The sequence below is a fragment of the Perna viridis genome, chromosome 2 (assembly GCF_037379345.1).
Source record: "Perna viridis isolate PV_CMFRI_1.1 ecotype Kerala chromosome 2, ASM3737934v1, whole genome shotgun sequence".
NCBI lineage: Eukaryota > Metazoa > Mollusca > Bivalvia > Mytilida > Mytilidae > Perna > Perna viridis.
This window is the reverse complement of record NC_142446.1, coordinates 34,573,833-34,597,152: the sequence shown is the minus strand read 5'-3', so window position 1 is coordinate 34,597,152 and position 23,320 is coordinate 34,573,833. Positions and strand designations below refer to the sequence as shown.

General features: G+C 34.2%; 1 protein-coding gene across 2 annotated transcripts; it reads right to left on the bottom strand.

Annotated features, from left to right (window-relative positions):
* Positions 1-15,531: 15,531 nt before the first annotated feature.
* LOC148624786 (uncharacterized) lies at positions 15,532-21,611 on the bottom strand. 2 transcript variants are annotated; one of them, XM_088567679.1, is made up of 3 exons: positions 21,350-21,611; positions 18,086-18,569; positions 15,532-17,222 (listed from the first exon to the last, which is right to left on the bottom strand). In XM_088567679.1, the coding sequence occupies exons 1-3, from the start codon at positions 21,375-21,377 to the stop codon at positions 16,961-16,963; spliced, it is 774 nt and encodes a 257-aa protein (XP_088423805.1). In that variant the 5' UTR covers positions 21,378-21,611; the 3' UTR covers positions 15,532-16,960. The 2 variants fall into 2 exon arrangements, with proteins under 2 accessions (XP_088423805.1, XP_088423807.1); XM_088567681.1 differs by lacking the exon at positions 21,350-21,611 and adding an exon at positions 20,707-20,859.
* Positions 21,612-23,320: the final 1,709 nt, after the last annotated feature.

Sequence of the window (23,320 nt, the reverse complement as noted above, 5' to 3'; positions counted from 1 at the left end):
TGCCTAATTACATGGAACGCTTAGATGAATGAACACAAACCTGCCCAATATCCTGCAATATTGAACTACAAACTACTAATCGGCTTTCACTAAATTCAAATTTAGCGACTGTCTGTCAAATCATTATTCATTAATACAATCATCGACAGTGGCGGATTCAGGGAATCCTCAGTGGGGGGGGCACACAAAAAAGTCATTGAAGAACACATTTTAATGTTTGCATTTACACACAAAAACTTTGCCAGAAATGAACAAATAATAGTCTGGAACCCCTTTCTTTATCGGAGTCACTGCCCCATGTTTTGTAAATATTTGGATCCGCCCGCATGAAATGTGAAGACAGCTCTTTCGATTTGTACTCAACAACGGTACGAACCTCTCTTTATATTTTCTTTCTAGTATTTATGACGATTTATAATCTTATAGGGGTTCCCCTCCTAAATTAATATAAAATGGTTTATTGAAGGACCTGGCGACTGCTATATGTTTACCTTGGTATATTGTATAGATACAACGGTAATTTTGCCTATACTCAAAAGATGTTAGCCAGGATAGAAAAGCCTTGTTTGGTTTGTATAACAAAATCCATGATGATTGTTTTAATCATGACACTTTATTGTCATTGTTTGATATGTATCAAGTATATTAAATTATGCATGTGAAGTTTGGGGACATCATGAGTCAGATGACATTGAAAAGGTACATGTAAACTTTCTCAAACGAATCTTGAAAATCAGGACTTCAACATTTAATTATATGGTATACTGTGAGCTTGAAAGGTTTCCAATGTTTATAAATAGATATAATAAAATGATAACTATTGGTTTAAGCTGATGAATACAGAAAATTGTATTGTGAAGACTTGTTCTTATGATATGTATGATAGATGTTGTGTACACCCTAATGATAAACAGAATTGGGTATGTAAAGTAAGAGATGTTTTATATTTGTATGGTTTTCAAGATGTATGGTTAAGCCAAGGTGCTACTAATATTGATTTGTTCATAAGTCAATTCAAGGAAAGAGTGGAAGCCAGATTTATTAGTGAAATGGCGGCATATTACATTGTATGATGAGTCACCCAAATGTGCATTGTATAGATTTGTGTATGATCCATATTGTTTACAATATTATTTATATCGTCCTGTAAACTATGTTTATAAACCATTTATTATTAAATATCCTATTTCCTCGCACAAGTTGAACATAGAGATGGGTAGATTTTATAATATAGATAGAAATATGTGCATTTGTGTGACAAAGATGTTACTGAAGATGAGTACCATTTCATTTTAGTATGTGAAAAATATTACAATATCAAAAGGAAATATTTAAAACCATATCATTTGAGAAGATCTTCTACTTTTAAACTTGTACAATTGTTGTCTGTTCATAACATAAAAGAATTAAACAATCTTGGCAAATATTTATGTCTTGCTGAAAAACTTAAAAAGAATGTATAATTTTTATTAATAAACCCTAAATATTCTCTGCCGTGTATCCTGTATCTTGTCTATTTATAAAATTGATAATGTACATGTATTAATAAGTTATAATTTGATTATTTCAACGATGATTTATATACAACTGTACTTGATTTACATATTTGTGTAAACTGTATTCTATGAGCTGTATTTGTTTACAAATAAAGACTTATTATTATAAGAGGGGCGGAAACAGTAGTTCCAACTATTCACAACTCGGTTATTAAAGAAGGTTTTCCTAACCTCAGGTCTAGATAAGTGTTTGGATAACTTATAGTTGTGACCTCTAGTGTTCAATTCGTTCATTTCGAATAAGTCGTTGAATTCGGTATTTTTTCGAAGTTTGAATGATATATAATATTGGTTCAATGCTTTCAGACTTTCCAAGTTGAGTTAGAGATTACACATACAAATGTAGTGGATACTCATTCTCCTAGTATAAGTGCCTAAGATCGTGCGAACTGAGTAAAGCAATTATACTGGAGGGACAAAATGTGTAAAAACTCAAAAATATTCAGCTGTTTCACATATTTTATAGTAGGGTGGAGTCTACGCCTGACATGTCTCCTTGGATCCGCGCCAGCTCCAAAACACAGTAGGTATACTGAGTTAATTTAGATAAGCATTGGATCAGCGATTTTTTTATTTTCGTAAAAACGTTTATAAATACTAGGATGTCTTCACGGAATGGTTTTTACATAAGCAAATAAGAGGTTTGGGTTTTGAACTTGCAGTTTTCAAGGAAAAAATGGAAAAATGCTCACAAAGCAGTCCAGGGGTAGGCAGATTCTTCAAATTGCATTTTATTAAGAACACAAGTTGAATATGGTCCATATTTCCTCACATTTTTGTTGGAGTAAAAAAATTGAAGCCATGGGTTAAATAGAGCCTTCCTTTTACATCATGTTCTTTGCTATGTGTGTCTTTATCCATCGATTATATTCTTCTATATAAAATACAAAATATAAAAAAAAGAAGCTATGCTAAGGATGAGAAAGTTTTCTTGTAGCAGTGCTATAAATTTTCCTTTTATTGTGAAGAAGATTCTATAAAATGTCAAAGCCATTCATACGTTGAGTCAACAACGAAGCAAGGAAATAATACTCAGAAGTCAAGGAAAATCTGTTCTAATTTACTAAATAATATGTAAATAATATGTAGCTACTCAGAAGTCAAGGAAGATCTGTCCTAATTTACTAAATAATATGTAGCACCACGAGCTCTGAAATATTAAGACTATATTGTTATACTGTTATACAGACGAAGTACAATATATCAAGTACAAGTGTGTTGAATTATTTACAATAAAAATATATTACGTTGTTACAGAAAGTTCACCGCTAACTGGTCGTTTCATCTTTTGATATAAACTGCCTGCCCTCATACATGTAATATACACGCTGATCATATGTGGATACTTCGATTTAATTCCAAACCTAAAATCCCGCAGCATTTCGGAAATAAGTTCTCTCCAAACTTTTGACTTGTCAATTCTTTACACTAAGTCACTACATGACAAATTGAAATTGATATTTTTCAATTGATTCGCTACGCTAGAGCACGTACTAACTAATCTGATTTTTTTGAACACCATAAATATCTGCGTAACAGACTCCTGAATAAGGGGTATGGGGAAAATGCGTCTCAAAAGATCTTTTAACAAATTCTTTTTTAAATATCAGTCTTTGGTTGAAAAATATTCAGTTCCTTCTAAAATAATGAGTAATGATTGATTTTTTGTTGTTGTTGATAACTTTCTTTGTGCTGATGTGACCGCTGATTTACAGATTATGACGCAATAGCATGCAAATGCTCTTCAGTGCATTTAATGCATTTAGTCACACCGCAATTAAAGTCGCAAGTCGACTGAGAATGAAAATTATCGCTAGTGTCTATGTCCTCACGTGACATACAAGCAATAGCGTAGGAATATTTGACGACCCAAATAACCGTCTGTTTGTTTACTGTGTATGAAATCTGTGGTAATATTTTCTAGTCTACAATGGAAAATGATAAAATACAGTAACTTATCCGATTAGAATGAATAAATCCAAAAATTACTTCACAAACTTTAAACGCGAGCTATATAGTTAACCGAAGTGACTTGTATCACAGCTGCACAACATACGTGACACCAGGCAGCACGTCGCCGAAAAAAAGTCCCGAAAGGAAACATTGCAGCGCTAATAAAATTTATATATATAGGTCAGGAAAACTGAAAATAAAAGAAAACTAATACTTTACACTTCGGCAAAACAGCGATAAACAGATTATTATTTTTTTTTTCAACTCGCGGGAGTTTCTCATGCTTATCTCGTCTCGTGGCAAAGCCGCTCGGCGAGATATATAAGCATGAGAAACTCCCTTTCGTTGAAAAAATATTAAATAATATAATATTAGCGCTGTAGAACCTAGGAGTTAACCCAATATTTCGTTTGAAATGCTCGTATAAAGCCACGACCATTGCCGTACCAGCTGCTCTGGTGGTGTAATATCCATTTTGCCAGATTTATTTTGGACTTTACTTGATAATGGATCGGATTAGTGTGCAGTGGTGTTGTTTACATAAGGATATTTTGTTTGCTTTCCAGAAACAAGTTTTATCCAGTATATTACCATTCTATGTTTTGCATCTAAAAGTAATGGATGGCAATTCACCATAAACCATAACACCTGGAGTTGAAGACTTTAACCCTTTCAGTGCCACGGCACATTTTTCATTTTTTCCTCTTCAGTGCCACGGCTTCACTTTCAAATGTCTGTTCAGTGACGTTGACAGTGAACTAACGTCACAAAGCGATATCAGGGAAATGGCGTTTTCAGCATAGGTGCTCGCTCCCTTTCACATATTTAGTCCAAATATACGTGATATATTTTAGTCAGGCTAAATATTTGAGAGTGGGAGCAAATATGTGCGTTTTCACACAGAACGCACTTATCTACTGTACAAGGCATTTGTAAACAAAATGCAAGGTACGGTAGCAAAAAGATATTTTCATTGTTACTGGTTTCCGGTAATCGCATTTAATTGGTTGAAGTCCAAGAAAAGGAGCCATACACACGACTAGAATTATTAAGATAAAACCGACAGACAAGTAAAAAAACGAAGAAGGCACATAGTTTTCCGCTAAAATGAACGTGGAGCCAATGTAAATAAAATCCTCGGTTAGCAATTCCGTTTCTCCATACAAACACTGAGTCTTGAAATAGTTTTCGAGACAGTTTGCAACATCCAGCACTGCTGGAGTAAGGTGGCCTGTAATACATGATTTTTTATTTATTTTCAAAATTATACACATATTAGTAAAGAACAAAAAATACAAGAAGATAATATTATGTATCTAGATGTATTGGAGAACTCGTGACAGACATGGACTTCATTTCCGAAATCATGTAGCTAACTTTACAAAGTCACTTATTTCAGACAAAAGTTTGGGTTTAAACATGTTTTAGTTTATTGAATGGTTGGTCAGTATTACAGTGTCCTAGCTAGGTCAAAATGGAGGGGCGCCGCGCCGCGCCCCGCCCCTATCACGCCCGCGCTCCTTTGCCCCTATTGAGCGCCCCTTTAGTGCCCATTTACAATGATCTGAATGGCCCTTTAAGATTTCCACTCTTGTTAATAAATTACCCCAAGCCAATTAAGAAGTGTCACCTTCGTTAACTACATCCTGTCGTAATTAACCCTCAGGTAAACCTCAGGTAATTATCGGTTATCAATCAGCTGACCAGGGTTATCGGTTAATGATTGACAAGTAGAAAATGAATCCCGATTGGATCTATAACAATTTTATGGACACCAAATCATTGGTTAATAATGAATTTTTACTGCACAATTAATTTTGCAAATATTTTCAAGTTAACAGGTCTAACTTTTGTAGAACTACCGATGTAAACAATTGCATGATGCAAATGTTTGTTTATTCAAAATGTCAGTTACCTCCCTTATAATTTCAATACTTTAAAAATGTACTACTAAATGAAATAGCAATGTCACTTATCTCAGAAAAAAGGCAACATTTTAATTGCTTCTAATTACAATCATAGACTGAAGTCTTCAAAATCGCTAATCGTCAAATATTCTCTGATTTTGGCTTACTCCAATATCCAAAATTACACATGCGATATGCTATAAAATCGGATCTTCCGCTAAAATCACCGTTCCTTTGATATAATTGCGTACTCTTTCGTAATCGTGATCACCCGAACGTTTTGAATTAAAACTTTTAACTGGTTACCAGGAAAAAGATTAAACAACTGGCAGTCGCTATATACATGTATATATATTGGGGTCCTGATAATGTATAATGTAATGACCTAAATTGCCCAAACCTACCCACACCTTCCTATTTCCAGTGGCAATCAAAATTTGTCGACCTTATCATCCTTGTGTCCCATCCCATAGTTCATCATCATCATCATTTCATGTTTATTTTATCATCCATTTCATGTTAAACGCCTGAATATAGCTGAAATATTGCTGCTCGGGCGTTAAAACCCAACAATCACCTATATAGTCAATTTTTAACGAGCCCCTGTGTTTGAATCGGGAAATGGGTAATATTACATAAATTCAATGCTAATAGATCATTTCAATTTATAATGTAAGCCTCCCATCCTCATACAAGCAAACAAAACCACATAGACATGTTTATGATATTACATGTATCTAAAAGGGGTACATTAATTTTAGCGAACTTCGGGTCGCTTATTGACCAGGAAACCAGATTAGGAACCAAATAATAAAACTGGCAATGAATATTCATAGATATCGGGCCCTGCTACTGTATGTGACCTATATATAGTCTTGTAACGAGACCCTGTGTCTGTTACACTGTCGAGCAAGAAATATGGACGTGAACAGTCAAGCACTTGATCGTGAATGGAGGATGTTAAGGATCGTGAAGAACAAATAATCGATGAATCACACGTAAGATCAGTCATGTTTTACTAATATTGTATTTTAATTTATGTTATTGAAAAAAAAAGAACGTCTGTCAAAATGATGTTATATACACATGTACACTATAATTCCAAGTAATAGCCAACGTCCAAAACCAAATAGTTTTTGATATATTCACTTTAGGCATGGGACACCCCTGTGTGTTCAAACTCCAAAACAATGTAAACAAATAACGTATTTTTTTTTATGAAAACGAAACAAAGATTTATTTACTTTAGTAATTAGAATGAATATATACATATTCACTCTGACTTGACCCTCTCTTTTCAGATTACAAGTTCCAAATGTCCATTTATCAAAATCATTTTTTCATTAATAAGACAAGAGAGCACTTTTGTGATCGTGAAGAAGAAGGCAAAGAAAAGTCAAGTTCGTAAATATGATCGTGAACAAATTTCAGAACATTTTGTCAGTACTAAAAGCATGTTGTACTTATCTACAACAACTTATTTCATTTTATAAATGAATATAAAAACGTCAGAATTTTTACGAACTACAATCAAATGTACATATATAAGCTAATTAAAAAACACCTCCTACATTCTGAATACAATTTTGCCTGAGCATATACAAGGAAAATACCGAATGAAAGTAAAGAAAATCAAATTAAAATTGCGATTGAATGTTGTCATGGAAATGTTCTTGAGCAATGACGTCAGCAAGCGGATACCAAGCGTAAATGACCGGTTGACTATGAGTGATTCTGAAGGGGACGATCTGTCCGACAGAAACAGAAATGGAGGGGACAATGATTTGGAGACCGAGGTTGACAGCAGCGACGAATTAAGACAAAGTATGATATTCCCGTTGCAGAACCTCTACAACCACGGTTCCGAGTTCTCCCACCAGTATATGTGGGCTATGTTGGATATGAGAACTTCGCTGAAGAAACAGGACCAAAAAATAAATAAGTTCAATATGTTGCGGTCATATTATACTGCGCCCGGTGAAGCTGTTTTTGTTCTTTTTTTTATTATTGTAGAATTGCATGACCGTGTTTAAAGCAGTTTCTTATAGAATTTACACATTTGAAAATTCTACAACATTTGGTATAAGTAATTTACGCAAAAAATCAACTATAGATTTCTTTTCCACTTAAAATTTATTCTAAGCAAATAATATATTAAAGTGTGTTGCATCTATTAGAATAGGTTACAGACCACCAATTCAACCAATGAGCATTTGGAACGTAGGCAAAAATAGTCCTACGCAGAAATTACCCCTGTTCCTCATAGTGCTGTGAAAAAAGTTCTCATCTTATTTTAAAAATTTAAACAGTTTCTGAAAGGAAAAACATTTCTGTACATTTTATAGGTGCATTTTGCTTCTTGTGATGTGAAGCCTAATCTCCATAATGATTTCTAGATATACCCCTATCTTGTGAAAACACTGGGATTTCCCATGCTATTTATAGACACTTCACTTCCGGTGACCAGTACTGCACTGCAAGTCTGCTAACCCCACATGCCATTCTGAGGATTGTGAGCTGACATATGTAGAATCATGCTGATATATAGTCCTCTGCAGGTTAAAGTTAAGGTAAAGTCCAGAGAAGCCATTGAATATTGTGAAATTAGCATAGAAGCCTATGGGAAGTGGAATTAGTGGTTTTTAGCCTAGAACGCCGCATCTAAATGTACTATCTACAGAAACTGTTTCTAACTCAAAATAAAACCCAGGCTATCAAATCTGCTACATATTTTTTTTAATATGGAAATTTATTATATTCATTAACTAATCATGTCATAATCTGCTTTTCTTTTACACTGATTCTCATAATTACGCTTCCTCTACACAAAATTCTGGATCCGCCCCTGCGATCGGTTAATAAGTTAGCTTGAAAATAATTTTTGGTATTGAGAAAAATATTTTATGGGACTTGCACCTATTGTTTATCAAGTTGACACACCTATCGATTCCAAGAATTCAAGCAATCATTATTTATTATAATTAAAATATATCAAATAATACAGATACATAGTGATAGTCTATTTCTTATTTGGCGCGATTTTCGTTCTACAAGGAAGCACTAACAATGACGTTACGTCACAATATATACTAAAACGTCAAATGAAAAAAAAAAAACAAGTGGCCCAAAAGTGACCTCGTGGCACTGAACGTAGTATAAAAAAGTGGCCCAAAGGTTGCCCATGGCACAGAGGTGGTTACACGTAGAAAAATTTTGCAAAATTTTAGATGAACGTTTTCTATTGGTTCAATTTCCGAAGCCCCAAACTTCTGAACCATATAGTAGTATAGGTTATACAACCTTATCAAAGAAAGAGATCTAGTTGACAAGAAACCGATTTGTAGTGTTTACCTTTCTTGAGTATCTCATACATAGCCTTCAGTCCCTTTTCTGCCTGTGATTGTATTGTTTTCGCAAATGTTCCACTCTTTGAGAGGAGAACACCTAAGTAATTGAAATCTTTGACAATGTTGATATTTTGGTTATTGAAATTAAATGTTAGATTATTTGACAATCTACCATTACAAAAACAAAGAATCTTAGTCTAGTTAACATTAACTTTAAGTCTCCAAGTTTCACAGTACTGGAAAAAAAATATTTAATTGATTTTGTAGGTCCTTTGGCGTTTCAGCCATCAGAGCCGAGTCTTCTGCATATAATAAAATAAAAAAAATCATGTATAAATTTACCTCATTTTCCATCTCTTCATATATTGTTGACAACCGTGGTACATCATGTCTACCAATAAAATCTTCTACATCATTGAGAAAAAGTGCAAACAAAAAAGGAGATAGATTTTCACCCTGTCTGACTACCATTTCACATGGGGAATATTCATATGCACCTTTGTTATAAATAATATTGGATTTAACATTCTTATACATATTTTGAATAACATCTAACATTTTACCATATATACTAAAAAAATTAAAAAGACCTTTTCTCCAAAAAGAATAATATTACCAATTAACCAGGTCTTTGGCATAGTACCTGTGTCAAAAATCAGGATAAATAACTTTTCATAAACATCTATAAATTTCGCTGAAGTGCTTTTTATATACTTAGTAACAACACCATCTTCACCACAAGTTTTGTTATTTTTAAGCTTTTTAATACATTTAATTCAAAATTTCTATACATTTATTTAAATCGTAGCCAATCTGAACGAATTCATCATTTTGATCATTTGCAAACAAGGAAGTGGAATCCTCATTATTTTCAGAGGGATCACTATTTAAATCTTTAAAATATTCATAGAAGGACTCAATACTGATATTTGGTTGTCTCTTTCTCCTTCCCTGATTAAGTACATTCAAATATTCCTTAGGATTTTGTGATTTCATTCGCTTACGTTTTCTGGTCATGTCAGCTCTGTATTTTTTCTGACAGGTATCAAGTGTCAAGTATAATTTTTCGGCATTTCTTAACTGTTCCTTGTTTGCTAATGATCTTGACGTTTTAAATCTATGTCTAAATTTTCTATAATTTGTTCTTGCAAATTTAGAGCCTATATTGAACCAAGGCTTATCATTCACGAAACATCTATGGTTTGTCTTGTTAATACATGTATCTCGAGGTATATAAGTTCCAAAAGTGTGCTTTGCACTGCTAATGAATACATCGCCTATCTTTCCTACAAGATCATTTAAAATATTCAAGTAAATATTCTCTCTCGGTAATTCTAAAATTTGGGCGATTTCATTCAGCTTGGCCTGATCTATATTACATATAAAATAATTTTCTTTATTTTCATTCCATTTCTTAGCTTTCTCTGTTTCGTGTGTCAAATCTTGTACATTTGTAACTTTCACTACCTTGTCTTTTTTACTCTGGAATACTTACAGGACAATGTACATCTGTTTACTGTTTCGAAAACTCTAGAACTTTGCAACTAAGAAAACTACTCAATAAATCAACAGAACTGATGCAACAGTCAACAACGCTCACATTTTTATAAGTAAATTTACCCTCTGGATCACCATTCACCCTTCCGTTAAGTATAAACATGTTGTTAGATTTACAAACATCAAGTAACTGTGTGCCAAATCTGTTTTCGCCTTTATCACTGTTAATCCTATCTCTGGGGACATTAAGCTCGTCTAAAGGAAACAACTAATCATTTATGTATGCTGAAAAATCGTTCGACGGATCATTATTATCATTTGAAATAGTGTAATTCATCTGAGGTTCTATACACGATACCAAAAACTGCATCGCTGTCTTTATTAACAAGTTTTACATTTACTCTCAATCATAAAACATATTTACAATCAGTCTCAATTCATTCAATGCATTCTTCATATCCTATCTTATATCCCAACAATATACCACCAGATATAACTTTCGCCACTTTTTGTCTATTTTTCATATAAACAATATATCCCGGAAATTCAATATAGCAACATTATCTGTTTTTATCCCAACAATCCCGATAATGTCATGATTATTAACCGAATCCAAGAAATCAGCATAGTTCGACCGTTTTTTTACCCCGCAACAATTCAACATTAGAATATTTAATTAGTTTAAACATTTTATTTGGAATATAAAATGGACCAGACACAAGTAAAATAACATACTTATGAAGTCTTCTCCTGGAATAACAATAATTACAATAAAGTATAGGCATACAAATTCAATAGTATTATTTATTTTTTACAAAGTTAAGGCGAGGCAGTAAAAATATAACATTAGGTGATGTGGTGAGATGTGATGTGATGTGTACTAATTCAGCTCAAGCAATAATAAATCTTTTCGAGCATTTAACAAAGGAATATACGCGGTCCAACACAACCTTGTATTGTTTTTCTGTTAGATTTTCTGCAAGATCAACAAGTAAATGTAGGTCTATATTGCAAAATTCAAGAACCCACTGTAGGTCGGTCATTAGTTTTGCTATAAAGAGGGCATACAAAAAAGTATTGGTGAGCAGTCTCGTATGTATGACCACAAATTGGCACGACGGACTTTGTATAATATTGACGCTATACAGATCAAAGTTTAAAATGGACGAAGAAGTACGAAGTTGAGTTATCAATATATTTAAATTTCTTGGGCCGTAGCAAAAATGTTTAGGAACAGTTAATTTATCACTGGTGTTCAGTAAACACGATTTAAATTGTTTGGGTGCCTGAATCTCCCTTAATGTTCTGTCTAGTTTATTCCATTCGACTATTGTTAATGGAAAAAAAGATTCACGAGTCACCGACAGCCTACAAAAGGGAACAATGATATCTTCACCATTCCGAAGCGGATATACTGTAGTATATTATAAGTATATCTTACGTTTTCGTCGATCTTCTAGTTTTTCCCATCCAATTTCTCGATATACTTGCTCCAATTTGGTGAATATCGGTAAGCCAGTTATTATTCTAGCAGCTTCGAGTTGTAAAGTTTCTAGCTTTTGAGTGTTTACTATCCCACAATTATCCCAGACTTCTGAGGCATATTAAAATAAAGGTCGGATATACACTGTGAATAGTTTTTCTAAGTGATTCTGAGAAAGTTTAAATTTTAATTTGCGTTGAATACTAAGATACTTTCTAGTCTAGATTTTCTGCGTGATCGTTCCATTTTGCGTCGTCACTAAAAGTAACTCCCAAATGTTTATAAGTTTTGTTAAGCGGAATGTCTTTTCCGTTCAGACTGAAATTTATAATTGGAATATCGACTTTCGAAAACATCTTAATTACTGTTTTATTTGGGTTTAAGTCCATTAACCATGTTTTTGACCATTTGTCCAACGATAAAAGATCGCAATCAATAACATTTTTTATTTCTGTTATGTTGTTGCTGGAGTAGCCGAAAGATGTATCATCAGGAAAAATCCCACAAAGGGAAAATAGACTATCTGCTATGTCATTTATATAAATTATGAATAAAAGGGGTCCTAATAATGAGCTTTGCGGTACTCCTGCCGACGTATTGCAAAGATCTGAAGAACACGTCTTTATGACTACTTGTTGTTTCCCATCTTTAAGATAGCTATGAAACCAATCCAAAAGTTTACATTGGATGCCATATGATTTCATTTTATGCAATAACCTCAATGCCATACTTTATCAAAGGCATTTGAGAAATCGCAGAATACAAAACATGAAATTTCTTTCTTTTCCAATGAATTGAGTATGTTATTATACATTTCAATTAACTGATGAACTGTGGGTCGTTCTGGTAGAATTCCCGATTGAAACGTATATAGTAAATTGTTTGAATAAAGGTGGTTGTAAATGTACTTATAAAAAACCCTTTACATTACTTTCCAAACACAGCTTATAAGAGATATGGGTCTGTAATTAGAGGGTAATGAAGTATCACCTTTCTTGAAAATTGGAATCACGTTTGAAAGTTTCCACTGCGAGGGAAATATACCGTGCTGTAAGGATTTATTGAATATTAATTCAAGTGGCTCAGCAATAATTTCGGGGCATATTTTAACATCCTGTGACTAATCAGGTCTGGCCCTGATGCTTTATTTATCCCGAGAGTTTGAATGACGTACTGTAAAATTGCTGTTGGTATATCAAGTCTAGCACGAGTTTAATTTGGGAAATCGGGAAGATTTATGTTAGCATCATCTATGTTTGATATCGATGAGAAATACTTGTTTAATAGGTTACACTTATCTTCGTCTCTATAAGCGTTTGCTTCTACACTGCGGTCATTGATAATGTTTTGTAAGGGTGGCAATTAATTGGAACCTTTGTTTGATTTTATTAATATTTTCATTATTTTCCAGTATGCTTTAGGATTCGGTGAGTGTTCTAAGATGATATTATCTATTATCCAAATTGTTTTCAAATTTTTCTTTCAAAGATTGTCTTAGATTGTTAACTTTATTCCTTTGTTTTTATACCGTACTTTATCGGAATCGCGTTCAAACTTTTGCACTTTTTCCCGTAGTTTATCTCTTATACGATACGAATTTCTCTACGAATTTGGTTATTAAACCATGGCATGTCACGACCGCGGATGGTAATGTGTTTTGATGGTATGCTGTCACCAGCAATTTTCTGAAACCTTTTAGTAAATATTTCGCAAGTTTCGTCAACAGATTTCCCGTTGAACAACTCAAACCAGTCTGTATCGCGCATCATCTCGGAAAACTTATTGACATTTGTATAATCATATAGCCAGATTTTCCGTTTAAAAGATCGAAAAGTCGGTTTAGGACATTCAACTAGTGCTATTACAGCATCGTGGTCACTGACGTTTTCTTGGAACATCTAATACGTCCGAGTATAAAGAATTTAAGGATTCAGATATTATGATGGGGTCTTATAACGTCTGGCTGTGGTTAGTTACCCTAGTGGGTTTATCTATTACATTACTTCGATTAAAAATGTTCATTGTATCAATTAGCTTATTATTGCTAATGACGAGGAGGTCAGAGTTTAAGTCACCGGCAATGATAATATTTTGATTACATTGGTACGCCAATTCAATAGCATGCTTTAATCGTGACCAATAGCCCTGATCTGTCCACTCCGGTCGGTAAGTGGCACACAAAAAGACGATGTAAACCACGTGATTTAACTTCTACCCAATATAGTTTCATCTACTTGAGTGACTTAATCTGTATATACTTACTTCGTTTTTTGGAGATTAATATTCCTCCTCAAGCTCTATTCCGATCTTTACGGACCACATTTTTTGAAAATGCTTCTAGTTCAAGATCTTTATCGTTTTTGCTATCGTCACATTTTGACTCGGTGACTATCAGAATATCAAATTCATCCGCAAAATTTTCCAAAAATTCTAATTTATTTCGAACACTACGGATATTTATGTTGCAAACAGATAACGAATTTTCAACAATATGAATATTGTCATGATTCGGGGGACCTGGATTTTGCTCGACATTACCTATGAAAAGTATAAAGTGCAGTAGGTTCTCAGCCATGCAATACATACCTTTTAAACTAGCGAATTGCAATCCCGAATGAACAATGATAACGCGTTTATAAGATTCAAAGAAATCCAAAACAAATATGTCCCTGGATCTGTTTTGACTATTCCAAAGACGGCTTCTGAACTACAAGATTCATTCTATGTGTCGAAAATGATTACATGTCCACCTCAACAGCAACATAAACTTTGTGCGAACTGTGACAATTGGCACCAGGACACAATATATCACAGTGTTATTGAGTGTTCGTACATTGAACCATTACGGGATGCGTTCTGGAACAAAGTAATTGACAATGACGTTAATCTGTTTCTTTATCTGGACACCCTTGACAGTGAAATACTACTTCAAACAATGATGGGTAAAGTTCTCCCTGATGACAAATTTAGTGACTCCACAAAAGAGGAATTTTTGAGATTGTCATTTCATTTTCTAAGACTCATGAACATTTCATATCTTTCCGAGTGAATAATTTTAAAATGTCACTTAGGATAAATTTATATTAAACTGTGCTGTATTGTACATACATTTTATGATTATAATGTATTTTTGTCTTTTTCTCTATCTCTGAACTTATTAATTCATTAAATTATTCATTCAACTAGTCCTTATAAACTTTCAAGTCTTAAACTTTTGTTTCCATAACGAATATTGGTCTTTACGAAGAGTATTCATATCTTATTATAAATGACTTGAAAGGTCTTCATGAACAGTATTTTCCCATGAACATTACATATATACTATCACGGCTATTCCCTTCACAACCTTACAGTCGTCATGGACATTTGCATGAATGGTGCATGAACATAAATAATTATGTTAGTTGAAACTTGTCACAGACTAATCTTTTCAAAATGAATTTGTGTGTGTGTGTGTGTGTATGATCATAATGTTTTGAATATATATTTGTTCTATACCTTTGCCATATTTATTGAATGTAAATCTCTGTAAAGAGGAAAATTTAATAAAGATTATGATGATGATTATGTTGCCAATTGATAACGAATTTTCAACAATATGAATATTGTCATGATTCGGGGGACCTGGATTTTGTTCGACATTACCCATGAAAAGTATAAAGTGCAGTACGTATAGTAGAAATAATACATTTATATTTGATGCAGCACATTGTAAGACCGAAAGTGAGACCACGAGACGTGAACACCTAACATTGGTAAGTAATATTGTAACGAACGACTGAGACAAACTATGGTTAATATTTAATTCGTTATGAGAGTTCGATCATGTGGACAGGAAAATGAAATATTTACATCAATATCACTGTTGCTATTATAATATACACCAGTATCACTATTACTACTACAATCTACATCAATATTGCTATTTATATTGCTACTACAATCTACACCGGCATCATTTACATTGTTAGAGCTATGTTTAATTACAATGCTATGTTCTGTATCGGGAACGGTTGCTTTGTCACTTCTGTCTGTGTTCTCTCCATGGCATTCCTAGCTCCGAGGAGACGTGGTGTGTCGTTGTCTCTTTCCTGGTCTAGCTCTGCTTGGTGTCATCTCGTCTACAGTTCTACCTTGATGGTCATTTCGTGAACCATCAGCTGGTCTGCGAGAAGCTTCAGCTTTCTTAACCTCACTTTGTACATCGGGTGGGAAATATTGTTCACCATCGTTGTATAAACGATCCCTTATTATAACCACATTTTTTATTGTTATAAAAGTCGACATTTCGTATCAGAATTATGGCAAAATACCGATTATACCTCGATATAAAAATAAATTGTCAATAAAACAATCGTTTAATATAAAATGTTGATTTTTAAATATCGACAAAAATTATCAAAGATATTGACTTACATATATCAATATCACTTGAAAATGACGAATTATATCACAGGATGTTGATATATTTAAATCGTTTAATTGAAATATATAACAACAAAAAATGATACCTATAAGCTTCCGTATGGCATGACTCTCTATAAGTCGTGATAATTAACTCGAACGGTCGACATAATTATCTTAACTATCACGAAAAATTATCGTGACTTTTTGAGATAAAATTGTCATTTATGTCGACAAAAGATCCCAATTATCACGACTTTTCGAGATAATTTTTCGCGACTTTTACTTATCACGATGACAGAAATAAACTTCCATAGTCAAATATACGAGCAAGACCCACGTAAAAAATAACAGAAAGTTTCGCACTTCCACTTGTAAATAAGTTCTAAATCGACAGTCAAGCGAAATAAATTAAGTCAACTTTAAAAACTTCTTGTCTTGACTTCTTTTTCGTAAGTTTCCTGTGCTTAGTGTCTTCTTTTTGAAAATGTTAATTAGTTACATCATTGAGATGCACATATATAGATGCACTCTTAGTTTTAAATGTTGATTAAAACTATAAACTGTAAAAGATTTGGTCGAGTCCAAGAACTCTAAACACTTCCTATTCTTGTACAAATAAAAATAGATTAAAACTAATAAAACGAGTTTCATAATTCGTATAAATGTAAAGAATCAATCTTTTAATGCTCATGTCATCGAACCGGAAATCATATTTAAGTCGATTGCATATTTTTTTTGGACGATCAGGAAGTACATTTGTATAATAAAAACGTAGCCTATAATTATCGTCATTGAGAATAATAGTCGATTTTAACGTCGCCTCCGACGTTTTCGACGCCTGGCTTTTGCTCGCTTTGCTTGTGATCGCTTTGCTCGTGCTCGCCTTGCTTGTGCTCGCCTTGCTCGTGCTCGCCTTGCATAACCGCCATGGTGCACACCTGTTCCTCCAACTCCGATGCGCCGCTGATTCTGTCTAACGAAACGTCCACATTCTGCCTCGCAGCTTGGACACGTGTGAATTACATCCTTGGAACTAGTCACGATAAAAGGCAACCAACAAAGAAGTATACACCTGAAATACAAATTAATTGTAGACATTATTTTTTCGTTCCCTAATGAAAAAAAGTTCATACATACACTTTCTTGAATATTCAAATCGGTCATTTTTTATGTTTAAACTATAATAGCTCGAACCCCTTCTTCTTTGTACACTCTACATGTACCAAAAGCACACCTGAAACATATTCTGTGCCATAGTAAATATTGAAAAGTAAGGTGCCTTCTTGTGTGTGGTCGTTAGCATCATCACATTACCTCATTTTACTATTTTAGCCGTCTATTCATGTAAATGTATAATACAAGTTTTTACCTTACAAGTGAAAATAATTAGGCAAAATAAAAAAATAAACTTGTTCCCTGCTACCAGTAAATAAAATAGGTAAGAAGATAAGGACGTTTTTTTTTTTATTTTTCAAAAGATTTTGAATTTTTCGTCGTCATGAACTCGTGGATCGTTCCGGTGTATCCATCTGCACTACAAAAACTGATTTGTTCAAAGTGTCTTAGTTTCCCTTTTCTCTTTCGTCTACCCTGGACTTGACTTTTTAAAAACAATTCAGCGGGTGTTTATAGAAAAACAGAGGACACCCTACCGGTACACCTGGTCCAAATTGCTCATTTACTTTGAATTTGTTACTTTGTGTGTATCATTTTGGTTATTTTTGTGTTCTTTGTTTTCCATGTCTGGTCATATTCTTTTTATTTCCGATAGAATCTTTGTTTCCTTGATTACTCTTTTACAGTGCGTTAACTGGGAAACAGTCTAGTCACATTAATGATTGAAACAAAATGTTTAGAGTAGATAAGGTAGCAAAAAAAAAAAAACAGACATATTATTATTATTTTGGCTTATTGAAAACATTTCCATCATCTTACCCCACGAAAAAACACATTATACAAGCAAGATAAGTACATGATCCAGTCACGTATTCCGTGCTTGTTGTTATTTCTTGTTGGCATGAGGGGCATTTCATTTGCACCGGATTTTCATTGGTTGCAGGATTATTTGAATCAACCATCGTCATAATACCCTGCATCACGGCTGCCGTGTTCGGGTCTATTTGTATATTGATCGTTTGTGCCTCTCCAGGTTGTGTTGCTTGATCATACGAAGGTGGAGGTTGTCTAGGCATATGTTGAGTAGCTTGTTCGTAGGATGGATGTGGTTGACCGGGCATTGGTAGGGCATTTAATCCAAAGGAGGTTGATGGTTGACCAGTCGTTGTTTGGTAATTGAAACCGTAAAGCTGTCCGGACATAGGCGGAGATGTAAAAGCTGTGTTGCTGTAGTTTGCAGGACCTGAGATACTGGAACCTTCTGGTTGTGAAAAACTAAAAGCGGTACCATATTTATTTGGATCTGAAAACAAAATAAAAATTGACCTTTTATGGCCTAAACCATTTTCAATTACTGTTATAGTATAAAAAATGTTCACCTATGTTGGGGAACAACTAAAATTTAAACAGTAAATAATTTGATAACTTAGTGTACTATATGTATTATTTAATAAAAAGTATATTGTTCCCAGTTTTCAAGGAAAAAAAAGTTATAATTACTAAAAAGAATATGTGTATTATAAAAAAATCAACCTGATGATCAGAAATAAAAAAAAAATATCCAAGATAAAAAGGATAGTGCCACTTCCCTCGGTAAAGATTCCTCATACTTTGTAAGAAATAATTTCAAACCATCTTCCAAATATACAGAGGAAGATGTTTAAAAAATGCTGGAATGTTTAACCGACAACATATTTGTCCAGTGTGATGAATGTGTTTTGCAACAAACGGTCGGCATTCCAATAGGGACAAATTGTACTCCTCTACTTGCTGACCTATTCCTTCACTCTTATGAGGCTGAATTTATAGCTGATCTGATCAGAAAGTAAGAATATCGTTTGGCTAGATCCTTTAATCTCAGTTTCCGTTATATAGATGACGTGTTATCTTTAAGCAATCCTAATTTCGGAGATTTGATACATCGCATCTACCCCAAAAGAACTTGAGATAAAGGATACTACAGACACTGTAAAGTCAGCCTCATATCTTGACCTTTACTTAAAAATCGATGATAAAGTAAAACTATTGACCAAACTTAACGATAAACGTGATGACATTTCATTCAGAATTGCCAACTTTTCTTTTCAGCTGTGGCAATATCCCTTCAGCAACTGCGTATGGAGTGTTCATATCACAACTCATACATTATGCCAGAGCTTGCCGACTCTACGCAGGCTTTTTGTACCGCACTAGAACTCTAACAAATAGGCTTCTGGAACAAGGTTATGTTGCTACAAGATTGAAGTCATCACTACAGAAATTTTATGATCGTCATCACGAATTCGTGGATCGTTATGGTGTATCCATCAGCACCATGAAAACTGATGTATTCAACGGGACATGGTTTTCCTTTCCTCGTTTGTCTACTCTAGACTTGACTTTTTATGAGCAACTCGGCGGGTGTTTCTAGAAAAGCAGAGCAAGCTTACCCTACCAGTGCACCTGGTCCATGCTCCCAGTTTTTAGTGGAGTCCGAGTTGCTCATATGCTTTTGTTACTTTGTATGTATGATTTTATTAACTTTATGTTCTTTGTTGTGTATGTCTGTTTTCTATGTCTGGTTTTTGTCCCTGGCATACATTCTTTTGATTACCAATGTAACCTTGGTTCCCTAGATTATTCTTGCTAAAACTAACATAGTATCTAGCCCAGCGTATAATTGGGGTGCTAAAAATGAGGATGTATATCATTTCTTCTTTGTCTGTCCTTTCTACAATGATGTCCAAAACGACCTTACTCATAAACTGAATTGGCTACCCATAGAAATAGAAAGTAGTATTCTCTCAAGTGGACATCAAGATCTTACAAACAAAATGAATGTAGCAATTGTAGAAGTTCTAACATTTATCAAGAAATCGAAACGTTTCCTCGTTGTTTAAAATACTTGGAGGCGTCGGATCCACGCATAAGCTATATGTATTTGTTAATCTTTTGTTGTTATTTTATTCACCCATTTGATATTAGTTGTTTTCTTTTTTTCTTGTACACGTCTTTACTGTATATCCTTGTAGTATGCTCTGTGTAATATTGTAAGAAATGTAATTCACGGGAGAAGACTTCAAAAGTTTGACTTCCTGGTGTTCTATCCCATTTGTTCTAGTTGAGCAAATAAAATTGTTATTTATAACTAAACTAAAAAGATATGTTTTGAAAATCGTTCTCATACCACTATTTGTACATGCACAACACTTACAAATGCACTCTTTGCAAGAGTTAGTTTGAAAACATGACGATGATCACCTTGTTTCAATCCTAGGTCTACCTGCATGTACTAGAAACCACAAGGACGATTCTATCAAAATGTTGTTTAAACTATATTTATACATTTCACTATCCATTACCGTTACACCAGTCCTTGTGCTAGAACCTATCGAGATAAAATACTTTACTCACTTTACAACATGCATGCACTAGTAACAAGAGAGCACGATTTGACTCACAAAATTATACTCCACCACCGAGGATCGAATCCAAGACCGATCGGTGACAAGCCAGCGACCAACCGATTCGGCCAAAGAATTAACCCTTTAGCCAATTCAATTAACTGGCTATTTAAATCTCACTACCTATTACAACGCAGGTGGACCGCCCTGCCACACACCACCTATGAAGTTATCAGTTAACTTGTGACGTAGCGTCAATGAACTAAGATAAGCTAAAAAGGTTCATTCACACGCCAAGTCGTAGCACGAAATATGCCATGATAAATATAACAATCAAGAAGTAAGAACCTAAGAAGTAGCTAGGATTATAAAAATCTGCCCTGATACTCGTATTTATAAAACTTTGTTTAATTAATAACATTCGTTATCGTATAGTGAATGTCTATATACATCATCAGTCACGTTGTTCTTAGAAGTAACACTTATTTCATACACTGATTTGTAATTTAACATAATAACAAGTAAAGAATAGAGTGAGGGTATAGATGTTAGTATTAATTGAATGTTTATAAACAAACACTTATCAATGTTGTTGATGGTCTGTGTTACATAACATAATGTAGAGATGCTAAAATAACTAATGATGATAACCATTATGTTACAAACTACGTGAATATCTCAAATACTAATGTTATCTTACCCGAATCGCCAGGTGGAAATCCAGCCATTTTGCTCTATTTTTACAGCACGCCTTTGTAAAATCACACAATATATTACAAAATACACGGTAAGTTATACAAAATCACAGTGAAAGTGTCAAGGGAATCGACGTTAGACATGGTAACATACAAAATATGAATGATTGTTTGTTTTCAATGCGTTGGTTTCACCCTAGGAATTCATAAATTAGATCGCAGAATTATAAACAAAGCTAGTTCCAGTTGACCAATGTACAGAGAAGCACGTGACCGGTAATAATTGCAGATTATTTAGATTACATGGAGTATATATTGTTTAACAATGGTCATCTTCAACACTGAACTTGGGGAAAAGTCGTATTACTCCGTGATAGGAGTGTATTTGAACACATGTGATATGAACTTTGCTTAGTTTTTTCATATGATATTTTCCCCCATTTCATATCACAAATGAAACCTTTCTCAAAGTTGAATGTTCACTTGTTTTTATTTTTATTAACTGCAACGATTAAAGTTTGTTTGTTTGTTGCGGTTTAACGCCCGAGCAGCAATATTTCAACTATATTCAGGCAATGAACATGAAAGGGATGATAAAATGAACATGAAATGACAATGATGAAATGAAAAAGGGATGGGACACAAGGATAATTGGGTCGACAAATTTTGATTGCCACAAGATCAAAGGAAAGGATGGGCGGGGTTGGACAATTTAGCCTCCTGTGGCGGAGCGCAAAGGTTCCTACTCCTTTCGAATACCACAGCAGGTTTCTTTAACGAGCAAGGAACGTGGCATCTTTCCCAACACGGTGCATCACTATGGTTTGCGGTCAGGTTTTCCGCATTATAGCCTGACAACCTCAGCATGTAATACGCCAGGGGTACCCCATTCCACCACCTGGGGCACACATCCCAGTTGGTCTGTGGGCAGAGCGCCTAGCCCCCGGCTAGGTTTCTGATTACTATTTAGTCGCCTTTTACGACAAGCTTAGCGCTGCTGCACGCCTATTCTTTTGACACGCGGACCTGCACGGGGCAACGAGTAAAGAGAAATGAATTACATAGAAAGCACTAAAATTCGTTGGAAAAAAAGAGACAACTCTTTTTATTTAGAGCAAAATTTGGTTGGTTTGTAAGAGACCTTAAAGTCGTATTCCGAGCTATCCATAGTCGCTTAAAAAATCTTTTTACTATTTGACATACATATGATATAATATTGCATTGGGAAAAATCAGTGGAATAAAATTTACCCTGTGCCAATTATATCATAGGATGTGCTTGATTTTTACATGGACAGCCTCTTAAAACTGGTTAAAGAGGGGGAACAGTGGTTCCAACTATTCACAACTCGGTTAGTAAAGAAGGTTTTCCTAACCTCAGTTCTAGATAAGACCAGGGGCGGATTCAGAAGGGAGCGTGGCGGGCATGCGTCCCCCCCCTAAAATTTGCAAAGCATTGGTTGTCAGGGGTTGATTTAGGCGGTTTAAGGTTGAAACTTTAATTTCACGCTAATTTCACCACAAAAGATATCTATATTTCACCCACTCTAGAAGAGCATTAAAAAAATTAACCTGAAAAAAAATTAACTGTGCGCCTTTGATAGAACAGTGGTTAGACATTCTTGATTAAATAATGTTAGTCTTTGAGAAAGGGGGAGAGTGTATGGAGATTTTGAGACTTTATAACTGATATTTTATCATGTGAACTTTTGCTTAAATTAATATGTAGAAGGGGTAAAACAACTATACAAAACTTGAGAACAGGTACAAAATAACTCCCAATACATAATGAAATTGCAATGTGGACAACAGATAATAAAACAAATTATAACCACATACTTGTACAAATCAAAAAGGTGTTACATGTACACATGACATACCCATATACATAAACAACCATTAAAATGACAAAGGTGCATGAGGAAAATGGTAGTTGTACAGGTTCATTTACAATTAAGAGGGTAATATCAATAAATA

Bases quoted from the DNA above. Each gene is read 5' to 3' on its own strand.
- LOC148624786 (XM_088567679.1), bottom strand. From the start codon at position 21,377: ATGGCTGGATTTCCACCTGGCGATTCGG. The intron at 18,570-21,349 runs GTAAGATAACAT...TTTTGTTTTCAG, and splicing joins ATTTCCACCTGGCGATTCGG to ATCCAAATAAATATGGTACC. The intron at 17,223-18,085 runs GTAAGATGATGG...TTTGTATTTCAG, and splicing joins ATAATGTGTTTTTTCGTGGG to GTGTATACTTCTTTGTTGGT.